Below are 21600 nucleotides of genomic sequence, written 5' to 3'. Positions count from 1 at the left end.
CATACATGATAATATTAGTAGCGAGAGAAACATACTACAGGTATTTACATATTTTAAAACTAAGGGTCACATCAAAGAGTATTGGTGCTTAAATAATGTTAAATACTGAATATTATAAAATGAATTAAATTAGTAGCATTTTGAGCATTTGTCTGTCCTTTATCATAGTAAAATAAACAGTAGATAAATTAATAAAAGCCATTTTAATTAGGGTCATATTGGAGCAACTTTTTGTTGTAAATATAAGTTGGTTAATAATAGCATGATACTTGTAAATAATACCTTAAGTCCTTCTATATTAGGCAATAATTTAATACAAAAATACTAGATAGTATTGTGTATCTATGAAGCTTATCTATTTTATTGATTAATATTCAATTTGTTACATTATACGCATATGTTAAGTTAAATTTAGTTATGCTTGGATTCATCCAGAAATAAAGTTCAGTATATTCACGACATTTATCATGAGATTGGTATGATGTTATAGCGTATCACAATATTTGGCGGCATTGAAGGCAAGGTCAAGTTTAATAGGTTATATAAGTTTTAAAACACGACTAAAATCTAACAGAAATGTCTCTAAACATTTGAAGTTTACTAGTAATAATTAGTCGAATAATAATTCTGCAGCAACACACTTACCAACTGGAATTTTTCCAGTTTTTGCTTTGTTTGCCAACACCACTGCCAATACGTTTTTAGCCGCGTCTGAGCCTCCAGCATTGCTTGGTGGTTGCGTGCTGTGAAACTGTAATAAATATAAAGAATTACACAGGTATTTAACGTGAAAAATACAATTATTATTTAAGAGAACACATAGAAAACCAGAATGAAAGCATTACATGGAGTAAGAGTAGGTACTCACCCTAAAATTACTTGTAACCGCATATTGTTTACATATTAAATTTAACTGTGGTTTATTTAAAATTATCAATTTATTACACGATAACGAATTCCTAAATCTAACATGGTTTTTAATAATATTAGGGAATTTTGTATTTGACAGCAGTGCAGCCGCCATGATTACCAACTGACAATAACATGACAAACACAACTGACATCTGACATTGACAGCATTTTAATGTTGCCCAACATTAAAAAATACACTAATGTACGGCCATAATGTTGTTTGGCTAGATAGCTATTGATATTACTAGAAAATGGCGGAAATTAATTTAAAATGTACACATGAAATATTAAACCTATTTTTTTCATTACATAAATCAACCCTCAACTATATAGTATATTATAGAAATAGTTGTAAGAGAAGTATTTGTCATTAAAAAAAAACCAATAGACGCATGTTATTAAACAAAGAAGAGGGAAATTTAGTGAGCTTAAGTAAAACTATTTCCATAAAAAAAATCAACCTCTTTGACTCGCATAACGTAGTGGCAGTAAAATGCTTACTCCCTTGGGCGTAATATCGGCTAGGTTCATAGGTTGTGGGTTGGGTTTGAATATGTTCTTTCTAGGCAGACGAAGTCATGGGCAAAGACTAATAAAAACATACTTAGGTCCTCCTTATAAAAAGTTTCACCAGTAATTGAATTACAAATATGTATTTGACCTACTTCAATATTATTTTCTCGTTACCAGTCTATCTAATCATAAGTAATCTATCAATAAAATTAGGTACAAAGAGTACCGCAACCTATACCGCATAGGTATTGTCAAAATCCGCCAAGGCTGTTCGATTACAATGTTTCAAATCCTATTGATTGTGACAGTTATCGGTTTCCTTGGCGACGGGTACACAACACTACTTCAATTATATTTTTTTCAAAACAAGCTCATATTGAGCATTTTTTTACACAATGTGTTGAAAATGGATTGAAGCTATGTCCAGCTTAAGTCTCATACCTGAAGATAAGAGGAAAGAATTTCAAAGGTTGGTGATTTTAAAATTGTTTACAGGTCAGTTGGATAGAATATTGTGTGCACACTGTAACGCTTCATAGAATAGCACGAGTAAAATTATCAGGCCACTCAACCATGTCACTAAAGCGTCACGTTGGGCCAATGTACAGAAAGCAGTTACACGTAAGAGGGATCAAGCGATATTGCGATCTCGTTCCCCTAAAGAGCTTTGTCCAGTAGATGAGCCAAGCCAAGGTTGGTCCACCGTGGATCGGTCTTCAATTCTTTTGAGAGTGTTTCATACAATATCCGGATATGTGTTTTTATGCCACTATATTATAAGTTGAGCATTTGTGTCCCAGCTACTCTGGGGGGCCTACCGCGAAAACCGAAATTCGCAAATTGCGGTGATCTCTCCCTTTTACTGTCACTAAGACATAATTAGACTGACAGAGAATAATGCCCGCAATTGACGAACTTCGATTTTCGCTGTTATAGCCCTAATTCTGACAACAATGGCTGATGGCCAGACTGTAGAAGATGCACAATATTAGTAACAAGTGTTCTGTGAGCAGTAGACCTCGCGATAACAACACAAAAACATAATCGGACAGACAGACGGACATGACGAATCTATAAGGGTTCCGTTTTTTGCCATTTGGCTACGGAACCCTAAAAAAATACTTCATCGAGTTATTATCACATCGTGCTCGCCATAGACTAATGGCACTTAAGTTCTTTATGCCAATTGCTGCCATTTTTAACATTTTCCAAAAAGGAAACGACAGAAAAATTCTATCTAACTACTTAACACAAAATTTCACGAGAAACAAAGCGCCAATATAAATATTATAAGACATTATTACACAAATTGACTAAGCCCCACAGTAAGCTCAAGAAGGCTTGTGTTGTGAGTACTCAGACAACGATATATATATAAATATGTATAAATACTTAAATACATAGAAAACACCCAAGACTCAGGAACAAAAAATATCCGTGCTCATCACACAACCGATAAATGGGGTTATTCGCGGATGGTCTAAAACGCAAAATGACTAGTGTAATATTTTGCCTATATCACTTCTCTTTTTTAATATTTTGCCTATATCTCTCACTCCTTCAGACGGTGGCAGAGCGCCTAGACGGCCCTTTCCAGCTTCATTGGGATAAGCTGCACAGGGCGTCTAACTGATTTATTAGTTTTTATCAATTGTATGTTATTCGTTTTAATTTTTAATTTTATGTGTGCAAGTAATTAAGTAAGTATTGTAATTTTAATGTATTTTTGTTTTTATTAAATTTTTTTAGTCTACATCGCGAACGGTTAAGAACGCAAAATGCCTACATCATTTTCGTCGTTTTATCTTTACGTTAGCGATGTCGACGGAGCCCCGCTGCCGCGGGACTCCTATTCTGGGCGGTTTGGCCTTCGGCCATTTGAAGATAACTAACAAACCTAACCTACCTAATGAAATAAAAAAGTGGTCATTTTGCGTTCTAGACTGTTCGCGATGTAGACTAAAAGCGATATAGGCAAAATATTACACTAGTAATTTTGCGTTTTAGACCATCCGCGAATAACCGAATAAATGCCCTTACCAGGATTTGAAATTTGAACCCGGGACCATCGGCTTCATAGGCAGGGTCACTACCCACTAGGCCAGACTGGTCGTCAATCATAAAATATGTGTAGGTGTACAGTCGGGTTCACAAACATCTTTACAACTTTTCAATGAATTGTATTTTATAAATTGTTGACGTGCTTGTTTTTGCTTGTATGTAAATTCCATGTTGACGTGTAAAATTGCGCTTGTGGATTATTTGCTGAATAAATGTTGAAATTGAAATTGACAACGTGGTTGCTTGGTAAATGTTATTACTCTGTAGATGAATATATAAATTATATTTATCATGAATTGTTAACCTTTTCAACGCTTTTCCACACGTGTCAAGAAGTGCCATGGACGCCAAAAAGTTAACTGGTGAAGAGCGAATATGAAGCTTAACTGACAGTAGGAAAGTCGCTTTGACAACGTCCGCCATAGCCTTTTTAATGGTCATTGGCGTCGCGGGCACGACAGACGATGACCGTTTTTGTGGTCTTTGGCGTTGAAAAGGTTAATTAATTTTGCTAATCTTATACTGACTTTGAATTTTAATGTTTAATTTAACTTATGTAAATATTTCTACGCCGATGCATGCCGGCAGAATATGCTGACCTAATTCCTTCTACTAACCAACAGTGTATATGTACAGTGTGTGTGTTCTTGGAAATAAAGTGTTAAATTGAATTGAACGTTCCAATAGAGTCAAACCCAAGCTAAGTTGGCAGGGATTTTGAGAGCCCAGATGGTGCAAGTGTTATTTTAAACGTCAAACTTTTATGAAATTATGACGTTTACACTTGCACAGTCTGTGCTATCCAAATCGGTCACAACTCAGCTTGGTCTTTTTTTATCGACGGTGGCAAACAAGCATACGGCCCGCCTGATGGTAAGTAGTTACCTATGGACGCCCGCAACTCCAGAGACTGACTCTATGTAGGTATTTACACGACTCTATACCACGGACAATAAGGTCGTATAATTATATTTTTGGAACGTTGGCTGGTAAAGATGTTTTCATTTGCTCTGTAGCAAAAAAAAAACTGTTTAAAATCTAGCACTCTTATATTTAATTAAGGAAACCGTAGGTCTTACCTTAAAATACAATAGTTAATAATACTGCATATTGTAAATGACCGTTTGTTTCTTAATAAAAGAAAAAAAAAATTGCTCTGAAAGAGGGTCATTGTTGTTTTAAAAAGTGTGCATAAAGTGATACGGTTTTGCACTAGAGCATGTCACTTTCTAAGTACGATTTTTTAAGCAGTTGAAATTTGGTTATTAATAGATTTGTTATACAATTTGCATTATGATATTTAACTCTCCATTCCATAAATAACAAAAAAGTACCCTCAAGAAATGCAAAAAAAAATATACTTAAGTAGTCATGTTAAAAAAAAACATTCGTATTCGAAATGAAAAAGTAGAGTGTTCACTCGGGTGAAAGGCACAATTTCAGTCTCGGACTAAACTTCCTCGGCAGAAATGAGTGCCTTTCATCCCTTGGTTAAGAGGCTGTCAACACTCAATGTCCTTGAAATTGATGTTACTTAAACAGTTTTTTAAGAAAGACTATTTGTTTTAGTCAAGTAAGAAAAATATATGTTCATATTAATTATATTTCAAAGATCGTGGTTGTACTCGATACATGATTGAACGAAATCGGCTCGATAGAAAATAATTGCAAAGATTGGTCTTAAAATCACAATTAAACGGTTCTATGTCTTTATTGTTTTGACTTATGGATCTGCAATTAAAATCACAATTTCAAAACATTTATATCTAAACCGCTGTTGAGTAAAATATTACACTAATAATCCACTTTTTTATTTAAATATTTTTCTTATTATTCCCTTGCCCAGGCCCAGTAACATGCGACAGTGCTATCTCATTTACTCCGATACAAATAGACAGTGTGCGCGCTTTAGGTATTGACAGCCTCTTAACAATCTACGAGTACTATACAGTAATTTGGCGCTAATTTAGCACTATACGTGCGTATGTCGAATATTTAAAGGGCCATAAATATGTACTGTAAAACTTTGTACAATATAAGTGCGATAAGTAGGAAATCCGCAACGAGTGGCGATAAATTAAGACACGACCGAATGGATTGTTTTTATAACTTTTAAATCGATACGAGTTGCGAATTATTTGTTCGTAATGTACTAGTTTTGGAACGTCTTTATATCGCAGAAACTGTCTCCCGTGGCTACGATCCTTCAGTTCCGAATAGAAAACAGACTTAGGGAGTCTACAGTCATCCATGCGACAGACGTGTCCAATCCATCTTAGTTGGCTTTTCATTAAAATGGCCGCCATACCGGACATATTGGCCCGACGACCTCCATGTTAGACGTTCTGAAGCGTCATCTCAAAGCTTGCGACATTCCATTAGAGCGTTGGGAGGAGCTTGCGGTTCAGAGATCAGAATGGCGCAATATGGTAAGAGAAGGTGTAGCTACTTTTGAAGAAGCTCGACTTGAACACCTGGATCAAAAGCGCCTTCAACGGATGTCTCGACCTAAGCCGTTCTACGCATACACATATAACGACCAAGGGCAGCTTTATTGTGCACAGTGCGACCGGGCATTTAAAAATCAAAGGAAATTGTAAAGGTCGCCGTTGTCGGATACGACATTGGAGGACTATATTTATATATAGTTTTGGAACGTTGGTATAATCAACAACTTGCTAGCTTAGCAAGTTTAAATGGTAGGTAATGTCATCTCCTTATAATTTTCCAATAATTATGGATAGGCAGTTAACTCGAGAGAGATTGAGTAAGTCGCCGACGAGGCATTATTACAACCACTTCTTAAACTAAATCCATTATAAACATGGTCTTCGATTGTTAATATTTGTATAGAACTTTGAGGTCAGGTTATGCTGGTTTTAATGTAATTTTTAATAATTCGGTATTGAATTGAGACTAGAGGACCGTCGGGCATGGCATGAGGGCACTCGGAATACTAATAAGGGTAGACTCTTATATATGGATACTTATAATTAGGGCGCCTACGTAGATGAGCAATTAAACATAAATAAGTTACTCATATTAAAATTAGTTTAGAGTTTTATTGTTAATCTGTAACAATATAACTCCTAATCGTGAAAATAATGTTGAAAAAAGTGAAATGAGAGCAAAGGTCAATATTAAGAATGTGTCGATGGCGACTCGCCGACAAAATGATTGAGATATATATGTGTGTCAAGTTCTATGCTGTGTAGAAAATCCTGAAATTATAAAGGATTTGACTTTCACTAAGTGATTTGTTAAGACTTAGTTAGCGGAAACCGTTTTCTACCGAAATGGAATTTCATACAAAAATTACCTTTATTTCGTTAGATTCAAAAAGCTATTCCATCTTAAAGTTCATTCTGTTGTATTACACGTAAATATCTCAAATCCCTTCACCACTTTGCGTGGATTTAAGCAAGTTTGAAGAACATCAACATGTATTTCCTCTATAGTTTTCCTGCTCACTTACCGAACTCCGGTAACACAACTATGTCGAGTACGCTTCCATTCACACATTGTTCAAAACTCAATTTTCTTTGATTCACTACGGTTTGAAGATAGTATCAGAGGGCCTGCCGCGAACTACGTTCGACGTGTTGCCTCCCTGTCACACTTACGTACGAATTCACAAGTGCGACAGAGAGGCAGCACGTCGAACGTGGTTCGCGGTAGGCCCTCAGTACCTTACCTACCTATTTATAGAAATTCTCTACGAACACGTGGTTAGAATTTCTATTTAGTTGAATTGGTTTTGCTTTCGGCTAGGGCCTCGATTCAGATTAAACAACTTGTAACGGTTTTGATCATTTTGATTAGAACTTGATGATCGGTAGGCATCGAGGTTTTTATCGCATGGCAAGACTGATAGCGAGCCATGGAGTCGACATTAGCAATAAAATTCAACTCATATTCATACTCATACTCATTCATCTACAATATTTAATTACTGACTTTAATTTTATAGTCCAGGGACAAGAATGTTAACGAGTTTGTAAACGATCCTTTAATTTTGTCTTTCAGGACACAAATATAACAAATAAGAATAATGACCATCTTTTTTGTATTTATTAATTTATATTCATATTATTTCATTTTTGGTACAAGCTTTTATCGCTGACTGTACTTTTCTTTCCACAGGCAACTAATACTCATCGAGCCAATTCTAAAAACCCCAAACACAATTAGGTTGCGTTGTTTTATCACAGAGTTCCTATGTCCACCTCTTGTCTCCATCATCAGATCAGCTCGATGGTACCATAATATTGCATTGTCACCCGACTTACATATTATGTATGCAAATTTTCAGCTCAATCGGAAACCGGGAAGTGGATCAAATTTAACTTGCAAGATTTGATTACAAACAGACAAAGGTCAGGTGAAAGCAAATACGAGCTTGTAAAAACACGGCCCTCGCTACGCATCCTCGCACATCTCTGGTCGAAGCGCAACTTTAATAACACCTTATACGAGTATGTATTTATTACAGAAAAGAGTCTGCAGCGACCGTCTACAGCAGCAGTTCTCGTCTAAACTTGCTGACGAAGCGCAAGCGCATGAACCCCCTCGCCGGCGACATGTCCAGCCAATCACTGAAGCCGGACCGTTCCGTTACCCAACGTGTGCTGTCAGCTAAGACGCACCGGGTGAAGCAGCTACAGAATCAATTAGCTGACGCCCAGTATCACTTGCAGGTATCTTGATCTCTTGATCGAATGTATAGACCACTGGCCGATACTTGAAGGCTCTCGCCGGCGACATGTCCAGCCAATCACTAAAGCCGGACCGTTCTGTTACCCAACGTGTACTGTCAGCTAAGACGCACCGGGTGAAGCAGCTACAGAATCAGTTGGCTGACGGCCAGTATCACTTACAAGTTGTAGGTAATTTCAGTTTTTTGGTTTTTACATACTCACTGGTCAACAAATAAACCTTCTACCCGGCGACATAGCCAGCCAATCACTGAAACCGAGCCGTTTGAGGCTAATAGGTCAATCTAGGCTTTCAAAATGATATTATTTTGCTATCATTCGTCGTACTTGTTGGTACATGTACTGGTGCGAGCGAGAAGCACTGAGGAGAATGATAACAAAATAAAATAATGTTGATATCGGAATGTAAGTCTAACTTACTGTTGACGACGCACAGGTTGTGAGAATTTTCCAACTTTTGAAGATTTCGTGACCATATGTGTTGGCCTGAAATCTGATCGCTTCGTTATGGAATTTCAGAATTAGTCTGGTTGAGCCTTTTCTTTAAATCTGTCGTTGACCCCTTTCCAGACGTAATACGAATTTCATCGTTAACTTTCCGATTTAAGGTTAAAATTAGTATGCATTTTCGGGAAATGTGACTTGTCTTCTGAACCATCAAAGCTGTATTAATTGGAATATATATGATGTATTTGGATTTTTCGGGAAAACTTTATAGATTGGTGGCCTGGAAAAGGGTGAACAGGATTTTTCCCAAAGGGTTTAGATACATTTTAAATGAATATTTAATGTTACGCAGGAGTTGAGTAATGAAAATCGGGTACTGCGGGCTATGCAGAAAAAACAAGAGATAGCGTTACAAAGGTTAGTTATCATCATACTTACTTATTATATTATGTCGGCGGCCTATCGTAAAACCAGGCATATCGTGAAATTCCTAGGCATATCGTAAAGCGTGAAAATCTTTGTCTCGTTCCCTGAGGCGACGAAGCCAGCGAGGCTTCTATTTCTGGTTAGTTTCTATCTAAAGCAATCTGAGGAACCTATCCTACCTATTTATTAGTTTAAGTGTATTTACTGTTTGTGATTATCGTCAAGACATTGCACAGGAATATTACGATCTGCCTGATCTTACAATTGGCCGCCGATATATACAGTTAGCGTGAAATAAATAGTGACGGCCAAAGTAGCCAAATAGGTTACATCGTAACACGCCTTTGTTACCTTAGGAATAGGGATGTGTTCCGATATATTTTTGCCAATTGTTCGTTGCCGAGAAGAGCGATTTACTTGTGTTAATAATATCATTAAAATACAACCGTCGATAATGTGATGAATGAGGAAGGAAACTGTCATTTTGATTGTCGATTTCCTGCCAATTAAGTACCACCATCGTGAGCGTCGTCCACAACACAACGTTACCGAACATTATGTTTTTATCTAACATTGCACAGATAGTTACTAGTTCCTTTTAATTCATTCAATTATATATATAGTGCCTGACAAATTAAGACCAAACCTACACTAATATCAGGTGTCCCAAGCAAAAATCTGAACACTTAATTCTTCTCTCCTTGCACCATTTTTACGTCTCTGTTTAGCCCTATGGTAGAAAATGTCATTAGGTATTAGGTAAGTCCGCCATTTATACATCTTTAGTATTTTGTGGAATAAAATATAAATGAATTAATAATCTTAAATTACCAGATATGAGAACTCGAACGCAGAGCTGCCGCAAGTGCTCAGCTCTCACACCGAGGAGATTAGGATCCAGCAGTTAAAGTACAAACAGCTGAAGCAACAGATGAAAGAGACTTTGACGAAACTGAAGGAGCGCGACATGCAACTGCAGCAGCTTAGGGACGAGCACCAGCATCTGCTGGATTTGAGTAAAGACAGGTTAGATATACTTACCTATGTTTTATATTAAAGGAAAAATTGAAAAAAAATCACCGCTTTCGGAAGGATTTGAATCTGCGACCTTTGGAAACCGTCCAATCACTCTTAACCAACTGAGCTACGGAAGCTTAAAAAAAGCGCGAATGTTTCCATTCCTTCCTTTATGTATGCACGCACCGGGGTGGCGCCTACTTATGTGCTGTCCAATTTTCCAATATAGCGAAATTTCTACATGGTACCGTAAAACTACACAACTATAGTCCAATACTGCAACTATGGTCCACAAGTTCGAAAGGAAATTAAGTATCTATACCAATGTTCCTTTTGGTTTACTCTTAGTTTTACCTTCCATTTATAAACATACTTTGCCTTAGAACTACAAAAATATAGTAGAATACACACCGTAACGAGAAAAATTGAGTTTATTTGTGGACCATAGTTGGGAGCTTTGGACTATAGTTGGGTGGTTTTACGGTACATAAATAAATAAATATTATAGGACATTATTACACAAATTGACTAGGTCCCACAGTAAGCTCAATAAGGCTTGTGTTGAGGGTACTTAGACAACGATATATATAATATTATATATAAATATTTATAAATACTTAAATACATAGAAAACACCCATGACTCAGGAACAAATATCCATGTTCATCACACAAATACATGCCCTTACCAGGATTTGAACCCGGGACCATTAGCTTCGTAGGCAGGGTCACTACCCACTAGGCCAAACCGGTCGTCAAACACACATACATAAAAATTCAAATTTTTTCATGGGAATCGAATATTTCTAGTCCCTAAAATTTTCCTTTCTTTCCTGTGATATTTATCTAAAATTTCCGGGAACTTTTTGGAAACTTTCCGCAACTTGCGAATTTGTAGTTAGATGTATGGAAAAATAAGCTCTATACACCTAATATTGTACGAGTATCACCAAGTTTTTGTCTTCAAACGTGGAACGAACACTGATTTATTTAAAATTAAAAAAAATATTCTGCAAGTAGGGCTAGTTTACAAATCAATAGTGACATGAAAAATATATAGCAACATTACATTGTAATAATCTTAAAAATAAATAGCAATTTAACAACGATGTATAGTCTCTACTCTACAGTTAATAATAAATTAAATTTGGAGACGTACAAAGTCCCCAATGTCAGAGTACTAATACTAATAAGATTTGGACGTGTAAAGTCTCTCCAAGTGTCAAAATGAAATTTATATTAAATGAATCGCGTCAAGACTTTAATTCTTTCTTCTTGCTTTTACAGAGTGTCTTAAAATGTAGGGCTTGAATCTAGTCGCTACACTGAGCACCTTTTATTGTGACTAATCCCGAAATAGCGAATATTTTTTTTTATACTTTTAGCTGAATCAAGTAATAAGATAGGTAATGTTTTCTATGGAAAAGCCGAACTTTTTTTCGCAATTTCGGGGTTTGTCCCTTACTAATATAATAATAAATAATAATAATTCAGCCTATATACGTCCCACTGCTGGGCACAGGCCTCCTCTCATGCGCGAGAGGGCTCGGGCTATAGTCCCCACGCTATCCCAATGCGGATTGGGGACTTCACATACACCTTTGAATTTCTTCGCAGATGCATGCAGGTTTCCTCACGATGTTTTCCTTCACCGAAAAGCTAGTGGTAAATATCAAATGATATTTCGTACATAAGTTCCGAAAAACTCATTGGTACGAGCCAGGATTTGAACCCGCGACCGCCGGATTGAAAGTCGGACGTCATATCCACTCGGCCACCACCGCTTTTGTCCCTTACTAAAAGTAGCTAAAATTTAGCGAGTAGAATCGATCCCTGAAAGCCCCATGGTGGGAGACATACTGTATAATAAAACCGTATTGAGCTAGGAAGGAAAAATATTTCTTTCAGAAACCTCCTCGAACGAGAGAAGCTACAATCCCAACTGTCAGACCTTCAGCTAAAGGTTCAGCAGCAGAACGAAACTATAAGCACTCTGCAGCGCCGACTTGCGCTCGAAGCCAAGAATTTTAAGCACCAGTTGCAAGCTGAAATCAACAAGCATAAAGACACCCGGCATGACCTGGACTTGGCTATTAATAACGCTGATAAACTGTCGACTATTATCGAGGTATGATCAACTATGAATAGTACAAATTAGGCTATGAATTACTAATTAGACAGTTAATCTAGAATAGACGCAGAATATAGTAGTTTAATTTGACTTTCGTAACCTTGTTGTAATAGTCCAATATCCCAGAGCCGCCAGACCGTACTTATTTTCTCATGAATAATGTATGTATGGGAAAATATTGTGTTAGTAGGTACTTTTAATGTGTGCATACTTGCTATATTGGCCCGACGGCCATTTGTTCGGTACAAAATAATACTAACTTTTCTTAAATTGCCATGGCTGATTTTTATGTATGATTTAGAAAATATTGTTAAAAATCGATAATCAACATTGCCGACCATTTCCGCCGGCAGTAACTTTTACCAGGCTCTTTAAAATTGTCAAAAAAAAGTAACTTTACTTATATTCCCACTCTTGATTTTTATATGTAGAGTATAAATGTCTGGCGATATATGTAGAGTATAAATTAACTCTGCAACAGAAACACGTTTCGTGCGGTAGGTGATTTGTTGTTCTTTGATGTTTATTACTAGGGAATACCGTCATGACAGTACAAGCCATTTATACTATAAGTCTGTATCTTTAGGTATTCAAAAGAATGTAAACAAACGACAATTGGGTATTTTATTGGGCAAGACAATTCTTCAAGTCAATTAATTTAACTGGATGTGCTAAAACTTGAAGAAATTTTACTAAGATATATTAGCGATCACGCACTAGCTCGCGTTGACTATTAATGCCAATCCCGAGCCCGCGCGGGCTCGCGATAGCTATTAATGCCAATTTTTAGTGGACTAGGGCCACTGCCCTGCCCACACCAGCCACACACACCGTCTCCCAAATGACGGCCATTTGACCTCCCCACCGGACGGTGGGGAGCGACCCGCGACAGCCGCCGCAGCCGGAAGGCGGTAGCGGCCCCTCATACTCCCCTGACAGGGGGTATCGACAGACATCCAGTCAGGACTAGGGCCAGTGCGATTTTAATTCTCGCCACGCGTAGGCTCGCCTCGCCCCTCCGGTGGAAAACCAGCTTTATGGTGTCGCTTGCTGTACATGCGAAGTGCTTGACGGTGTATTTACAAGTGGCATTATTCCACGTGCTTTGCTATAACATCTGTATCCCGGGATCTATTGTTATATTTGTTCTAATTTGTTTAGATATTAATGCCAATTTTTAGTGGAATAGGGCCAGTGCGATTTTAATTCTCACCACGCGTAGGCTCGCCTCGCCCCTCCGGTGGAAAACCAGCTTTATGGTGTCGCTTGCTGTACATGCGAAGTGCTTGACGGTGTATTTACAAGTGGCATTATTCCACGTGCTTTGCTATAACATCTGTATCCCGGGATCTATTGTTATATTTGTTCTAATTTGTTTAGATATTAATGCCAATTTTTAAAGAAATAGGGCCAGTGCGATTATAATTCTCGCCACGCATCGTCTCGCCTTGCCCCTCCGGTGGAAAACCAGCTTTATGGTGTCGCTTGCTGTATATGCGAAGTGCTTGACGGTGTGACAAGTGGCATTACTCCACGTGCTTTGCTATAACATCTGTGTCCCGGATCTATTGTTATATTTGTTCTAATTTGTTTAGATGAAAGAAAAGATGATTTACACGGCGCGACAGGGCAGAGTCGTGAAGTCACCAGTGAAGTCCATTCCAGTGCAGCAACAGCCACGTAAATACATGCGCAGCCAGGATATCCGTGATGATGACAGGGGCAGTGTGAGTATATCAGCTTACGAGTACCTTCTTGCTTGGAAAAATAATACCTTGTTCTTCTTAAAAGTAGAACCATCGCCAATATCGTAACCAATCTGGGCTAACTTAACCTCGATGTTGAGGACTTTGAAAGGTTTTGTTAACCTGCGGATGGCATTTGTTGGAAGCTATCCATTTATTGATTGATGTTTATTACAGGGGGACCAGAACAACATGCTAGCAAAAATGTGCGAAAACTCTCGCAGTCTTAGCAGTGCTTTATCCCACGACGAGGAAACCAGCTCGTCCGCCGAGCCCCGCTCCCGATACGCGGCTCGCAGTCGCCTCAGCAACAGCACACGGTCTACCTCCAACAACACCAGGAAAAGCTCCAAGGGATCCGACGACATAATAGAAATAGCCAAAACCGTTCAAGATGGAATGGCTGACCTGGCAATCTTTGACGAACAACTTGACTTCAAAAACGCCTCGCCGGATGAAGTTCAAAAGAAATTAGATGCTATGAAGGCAGATTTAATCAACAAAATTAAAACTGATGATTCTTTATCCAGGAAATCTAGTGCTCTGAGGAGGAGATCTACTGATGAATCAATAGAGGAACAACTTAGTGAAGTCGATGATGAAAGACCCAAGTCGAGAGGAAGGAGACATTCCAATGTTTCGTTTTACGACGATGTAACCATTGAAGAAAATACAACGATAATCAACGAAGAATTTAAATCTGTGGAAGTTTCTAATCCCGTGCCAGCAACAAGAACGAACATGGATAAAACAAAGATTGAACGAAAATTGTCTGGCAAGCCTATCGAGACATATTGCAAAGACATCATCCATGACATAGAAAAAAGTAGCAAAGTTATAGACAAACACATGAGAGAATACACCCAGTCGAGATTTAATAACGATACGATAGTTGAGCATTTGCAAGCTGTCGACAAAATCAATGAATTAGTCAATGCGCAAGGCGAAATACCCCCAGAAGCTCTGTCAGAGTTAAATAATAATTTCAATATGATATCAGACCAGGTTTTTTCTGCTGAAGGTTTGCCGGTTGCCAGAAAGAGGTCAGTTTCTGGACGAAGGAGCTCTAGGGTTGAATCACGGACCAATGTATTTGGCGATTCTAGTCTGAGCAATCAAGATTTGTTAAATGATTTACTAGGAAAAAAATGATATAGAAGTAATGATTGCTTGCAATTATTTCGTGACACGAGGCTGGTAACTTGTTTTACTTTATAACAAAGTTATCGGGTGTAAACAGTTGTTTTTCAATAGACCATTTTGATTATGAAGTTCGTTGACATAATAATTAAATCAACGAGTTGAAGTTAGGAAACAAATATCAGTACTAAGACCGTTTGTTTTGCTTGACTGTCGGAGAAGGGGCGGCAATGCTCATGAATGTTAAATGAGCTTTTACTGGTGGTATTTTCTGGTTATTCATAACTTACTTATATTCATAGGTTACTAATAAAGACCGCATCAATAGTAGTTTTCAATGACATTGTAACAGTTTTTCCATCAGGTCACGTGTCCGTCTTACGAATTTTCAATTTGTCGAATCTGTCGGTCACGTCACCTGTCGCGAGTTTAACATTTTTTCCCCATCACAAAAAGTGCACAGCGCCGCTAAAGAAGTTTTCACTTCAATAAAAACCTGTTTGTTTCAACAATGCAATGCAATATACGTGTATTTATATTTTACAATATAAACCTTACAGCCCCCGTTCAGGGCAACGTAATATTGTGACGTGACGGTACCTAATACTGAGCATGGCCCGCCTTGATCTTGGCCTGATTTGGGTAAAAAAGTTTAACCAAGGGCGCTAAAACTCGATCTCGCTCTACCCTGATCGAGTGCTCGGGCCGGACTGGACAACAGGCTGGTAGAGTTGATACAATTTTATTATTTTATTAGCGGGGTATACTTGCAATTATAACTTTCCTGTACCGACACTGTGCGCCTAGAAAGCATGAAAACGATGCCAGTGTAAAAGCTATGCCTTTATTCCTAGCAACAGGGTAAAAATTCAAAAAGTCTGTACCTACTCAGCGACCCAAAGAGGGTCTTATCTTACGGCACGATAAGTTTCGGTTTAGATAAGTTCTCATCTAGATATCGTTTGTATGTCGTATAATTGATAGAAGCAGCTCGATTCGGGCAACCAATGTCACTTTGACGTTAGAAATATCGTAGATTGATCTTATTGGGATCACAGCGGAGTCGAAATAAACGTCAATTTAGACATGTCGTTTAATTATCGATCTTTTAAAGATCTTTCCAAGATCTTAAACGTATCTTAATCATTCTTCGAATAGGGCCGTTAGCCTCCGAAACGAGAGCACACCATTTTTCCCGATCCTGCGCCATTTCCGGCCAATTATCGGCTTGAATCTGACGCAGATCGGCTTCCACATGCACACTGTCTGTCTGTCCGTTTAAACCTAGCCAATTTAACCAATTTCCCGGGCAGAAGCTAGAATAATCCTTTCTGGACGGCTCGATGTTATGGTGCAAAATATAATTTAAAAAATCTGGATTGGCTTAAAACCTTTGTCCGAGTGCGAGGTGAGGCCGATACGTGATATAGGGGGCCGATTATAATGTTCTAAGTTATTTCCACTGAGTTCTGAATAAGTGAAGGACCCGCACAAAATCGTCTTTTCCTACACGTAGTCCTCATTTTCATCTCTGGATATTAACATTATAGAAAATATTTTGACACAATTTTTCGCATGTTACCATAGCCTACGTTGAATTTACTCCAATTATTTATTATTTTAAAGTTAGCAGCATTTAATTTAATTTAATTTTTACAGTAATCGAAAAAAGTGAAACGTAGGCGCATAGCTATGGTTAATATACACGAAATTATGTAAAAATATTTTCCATAATGTCAACACAAGGAGGAAAATGGGGACTACGTTTGTATGGAGCACCGGCCGTCCCCTTTCCTCTTAACGGAAAATTACATACCTACATTTTTTTCTACAGGTTTTCATATTAATAATTAAAGCAAAGTAAAAAAAAAATCGGTCCATAGAGAAAATATCCGTTTCACTTATACGGTTACACAAATAATGCAAAATTTTTTTGTATAACTATTGTTTTGCGAAATAAATGGGAGTTCTGAAACCAAATATCACGGATCACGTTGCATGGTTTCTTGATGGAATCTTGGAGGGTGTTTTCAACTTTCAAATTTTGTTATGATACTTATGGTTTATGAAATACACCGTGGGCTGATAGAACCCGACAGATTTTAAAGGTGTATTCTTGACCGCATTTAGAGACTAAAATGTGATACAAAGTTACCTGAAATGGGTCTTGTTTTTGAGATAATGTCAATTTTTGTAAAAAAAAAATTCTGTAATAAATTAGTGAAAAGCGCATTTTTGGCTGCAACGCTGCCACTATGTGACTTGGTTTAGATACCTGTTGGCAGACATAAAATTTTTATAAGAAACTCGCAATTTTTAGTGTAAATAAAAAAAAACTTTAGTTATTCGTTGTAACTAATTAGTTTTTTTTTTCGCGAAGATGTAAGAAGAAATAACGTATCGTATTAAGAAAAAGCAAAAAAAAATTTTTGTCTGATAAAATTTTTTTTTTTCCGAATTTTCCCAAAACTTATTTAAAATTGTTTGCTCCTCATCACCTCAGGAATGCGTGGTTAAAATCTGTCGGGTTTTACTAGCCCACGGTGTATAACGTAGATTCAAAAAATAGTCCCATTTTTTAAACCGACATAAAAGCCCTCCTTTATGTTACCTACGACGTTCCACCAGATTTTGATTATTTTTTTACAAATTTCTTGGTTATGGTATTAAACCTGTAAAGGCCAGTTAATAATTATATTGGCGGAAATTGGCGTCAATCTCCAATTTAATCACCAATTTTAGATTTAGGGGGATATTTGAACGCTCTAAATAAATAAAAAAATGCCACACATGAACACTAACGCCACAAATTGGTATTCTTGCGTCCGCACCTCTATGTTATCGGTAATATCGGTCATAATAACGGTAATATCGGTCATAAATAAATAAATATATAATCGGCGGTCGAAATCAGCGAGCCAAATTGGCGTTTGCATCCACACTATCAACCTCAGACTATAAAATCAGATTGGTGAAAAATTATTTCCGTCTGTTCCAATCAATTAAGGCTAGTGGGCCTTAATACAGTGGAACCTTGATAACTCGAACCTCGATAAGGCGAAATCCTCGTTAACACGAAATAAAATGCTATTCCCTTCCCTTCAAAGCACAAAACCTCCATAACTCAAAATGTTTAACCTCATTAACACGAAGTAACCAAAGATTGCCTTCACGATTATCCAGTACAATTTTTACCTTTTCTACAAGTCGAAAAAATAGGCGTATTGTTTTACCACCTCTATATCTCGAAGTTATTTACTAACGAACCTCTGTAACTCGAAAAAGATAACAAGACTGTACTTTATGCGTTTGTATAATTACCTCTCTAACACGATTTTTTTATGCGTTTTACCTCTGTTACTCGAAACCTCTTTAACACGAACAGAAATCTATAAGAACCTCCCCAAGTCGATTACCTCTATAAAGCGAAATCTCGTTAACACGAAGTTTTTGGCGTTTCCCTTGAGATTCGTGTTATCGAGGTTCCACAGTACTTATTAGTGCTGACGACAGTTCAATATTATAATAATTGATATAATGGAGACCGAAGGTTAAAGGTCGCCATTAGATATATCGGAGCGGCTACGGCGTTCACAAATATCTGAACATACCTTTATTGTTAAGGCGTTAGAGTGCGTGTTTAGATATCAATTCAATTCAATTCAAAATATTTATTTGCACTATATCCTTTTTTATTTTCTTTGTATCTTTAAGCACTTTGGGCGATCTAGGTGTGTAGCAAATGTGCCAATCGTTTACGCTCCGCAGCGTAGCGTAGTTCTCTCTCTTGCTTTTCTATATTAGAGCGAAAGAGACAGTTGCGTTTCGTTCGCTATAGAGCGTAAACGATTGGCACGTTGGCTAGGCACCCTTATGGCGTCTTTACTGAAGGAGTGACTATTAAAACTAAAGATCCCTAATCCCTAAGTCCCTATCAGATACATCGGAGCGGCCGTCGTGCTCAAAAATATCTGAACACGCCTCTATTGTCAAGGCGTTCAGAGTGTGTGTTCAGATATTTATGAGTACCTCGGCCGCTCAGATATTCTGATGTACAGTCAGCGTCAAATACTTTGTAGCAGTCAAAGTGGCCAAATAGTTCGGTACACCATACTAAATATATGGTGTACCGAACTATTTGACTACTTTGGTTGCTACAAAGTATTTGACGCTGACTGTACCGACGAAAAAGCTGTTTAGAAGATACAATAGGGATGATCTTTAGATGAAATGTTTATTTCATTTATGTTTAATTGTTCTTTTGAACGCCAAGAACACTAAAGGCGTCGAAACTAGTCGTGGCCATGCATAGCGCCATGGACGACTATCAGGTGTTAAGGCGTACGTTGTCAAAGTAATCTTCACACTTTCAGAATTCAAATTACAAAATAATAATTATTTTCAAAATTCGCTTGAGCTCGTGACCTTCGCGAGTAAGTGACGTTTTCGGTACTGACGTAAAGCGTTCAAAGCGTTAAATAGTTTTTCTGCCCTCCGCCGGGCGGAAAGCGTCAACTTTGCTCCCGCTGCGCTAAACGAAGTTGCCGCTTTCCGGCTCCGTCCAGCAGAAAGATAGTATGCGCACCACAGGAGGAAACGTAGGACATTCCATCCCGCGTATTCTTTCCTACTTTTCTTCCCTTGGGACACAACTATTGTTTGACATTGGCAGGCGTTATTATTTCTCATTTTTGACCCTATTGACAAGTTTTTTGTGTGATTGAGTGTGTCATGTATTTTTGTAAAGTTTGTGTATCTTGGATGTATTTATACGAAATGTTATTAAATAAATTATGTAGATGAAGGTGAATAAATTATATTTTATAAAAAAATGCGTTTTACTGAACTTGCCATGAGAATCAAAATAATAATTAAAAATAGAATGAAATGGGCGACCTTTTTGTATATCTAGGCGGCTAGAGGCATTGAGGTATACCTAGTCAGCATCTCTAACAAAAAAATACCCGCACCTCAATGAAGTGCCGGCACTTCAATGCGTTTAGTACGTCTCCGACTACCGGTAATGCCATGCATGAAACAAAAATTAAAAAACAATGCCTTTGTGTGTTATTTCTATTGGGTAACCCTTTTCCAGGCTACACTAATCTACAAGGTTTTCCCAAGAAATTAAAATATATTCCAATAAATCCAGCTTTGATGATTCATTTGAAGACAAGTCACATTTCCCGAATGTAAAATCTAATCTGAACCTTAAATCGGAATGCTAAAGTTGAGATTCTAATGGCGCGGGTTAATATCAAGAAACAATAAAATAGTACATTACGATACAAGTGCGAAAAATAGGAAATTCGAAACGAGTGGCGATAAATTAAAACACGACCGAAGGGAGTGTTTTAAATCGACACGAGTTGAGAATTACCTATTCGCACATGTATCGTACAACGTTTTACAGTACATATGGCCCTTTAAATGTTCGACACAGTAACGTAATATGCTACTTCTCGCACTAGTGCTATAAAGTAGCCCCATATGTACTGTAAACAATATAATATCAATCCACTGCAGAAAAAACCCTTGTTTTAAGAGGCTGTCAATACCTAAAGCGCGCACACTGTCTATTTGTATCGGAGTAAATGAGATAGCACTGTCGCATGTTACTGGGCCTGGGCAAGGGAATCAGCGATTGATAATAAGGGAATAATAAGAAAATTATTTAAATAAAAAAAGTGGATTATTAGTGTAATATTTTACTCTTTAGCGGTTTAGATATAAATGTTTTGAAATTGTGATTTTAATTGCAGACCCATAAGTCAAAACAATAAACACATAGAACCGTTTAATTGTGATTTTAAGACCAATCTTTGCAATTACTTTCTATCGAGCCGATTTCGTTCAATCATGTATCGAGTACAACCACGGTCTTTGAAATATAATTAATATGAACATATATTTTTCTTACTTGACTAAAACAAATAGTCTTTCTTAAAAATTGTTTAAGTAACATCAATTTCAAGGACATTGGGTGTTGACAGCCTAAAGCTTATTTAGATTATTTTGAAACGTGAAACACTCGCGGTGGTACGAAATTTGATTTGTTAGCCGTTTGTGTGGCTCGCATTTGGTCCAGGTCGCTGTTTGTCCAATTAGCGTTTGGTCCAATACGCAATTTGCCCTAAAATCCAGACATCTAGACCAATAGCGAATTGACTTAGTAGCAGTTGGTCCCAATCGAAGTTCGCCATATATGCATTTTGACATACTTGCTGCTCGCCTTAAAAGCAGTTTGTCCTATACCTACGTAGTTAACCCTTTCTTGTCTGTCTTTGACTAATTGGACGTTAAATAACGTAATATTATCGACATCGTCAAACAGTCACTTAATACAGGTACTTAATCCGAAAAAACGCATGTACGATTTTTGGTGATGGTACTCGCAAAAAAGCCCAATACAATAAATACAATACCGGTTGATCTGTATAAATTATTAATGTATTTTTTTAACTATCATGTAACCTTATTCTCCTATGTACTTG

The 21600-nt window shown here is 37.5% G+C and overlaps 2 protein-coding genes across 4 annotated transcripts in view; one reads left to right on the top strand and one right to left on the bottom strand.

Moving 5' to 3' along the window:
• Nucleotides 1–1232, bottom strand: part of LOC133520198 (iron-sulfur clusters transporter ABCB7, mitochondrial) — a 37697-nt gene extending 36465 nt beyond the window's left edge. The window contains exons 1-2 of the mRNA XM_061854571.1: nucleotides 869–1232; nucleotides 646–751 (exon numbers count right to left, since the gene is read on the bottom strand). Of these exons, the coding sequence (XP_061710555.1) occupies nucleotides 646–751; nucleotides 869–1024 (262 nt within the window). The 5' untranslated portion in view covers nucleotides 1025–1232. The remainder of the gene's footprint in view (nucleotides 1–645; nucleotides 752–868) is intronic.
• A 63-nt stretch (nucleotides 1233–1295) lies between these two features.
• Nucleotides 1296–19938, top strand: LOC133520192 (lebercilin-like). Of its 3 annotated transcripts, none has more exons than XM_061854562.1 (7): nucleotides 1296–1894; nucleotides 7979–8183; nucleotides 9001–9065; nucleotides 9909–10100; nucleotides 11999–12218; nucleotides 13817–13948; nucleotides 14144–19938. In XM_061854562.1, the coding sequence occupies exons 1-7, from the start codon at nucleotides 1845–1847 to the stop codon at nucleotides 15116–15118; spliced, it is 1839 nt and encodes a 612-aa protein (XP_061710546.1). In that variant the 5' UTR covers nucleotides 1296–1844; the 3' UTR covers nucleotides 15119–19938. The 3 variants fall into 3 exon arrangements, with proteins under 3 accessions (XP_061710546.1, XP_061710547.1, XP_061710548.1); XM_061854563.1 differs by having other exon boundaries at nucleotides 1296–1920; XM_061854564.1 differs by having other exon boundaries at nucleotides 1811–1894; nucleotides 7984–8183.
• Nucleotides 19939–21600: the final 1662 nt, after the last annotated feature.

Source organism: Cydia pomonella, chromosome 7, assembly GCF_033807575.1.
Source record: "Cydia pomonella isolate Wapato2018A chromosome 7, ilCydPomo1, whole genome shotgun sequence".
In the NCBI taxonomy this organism is placed as follows: domain Eukaryota; kingdom Metazoa; phylum Arthropoda; class Insecta; order Lepidoptera; family Tortricidae; genus Cydia; species Cydia pomonella.
This window is presented reverse-complemented; position numbering and strand designations above follow the sequence as displayed.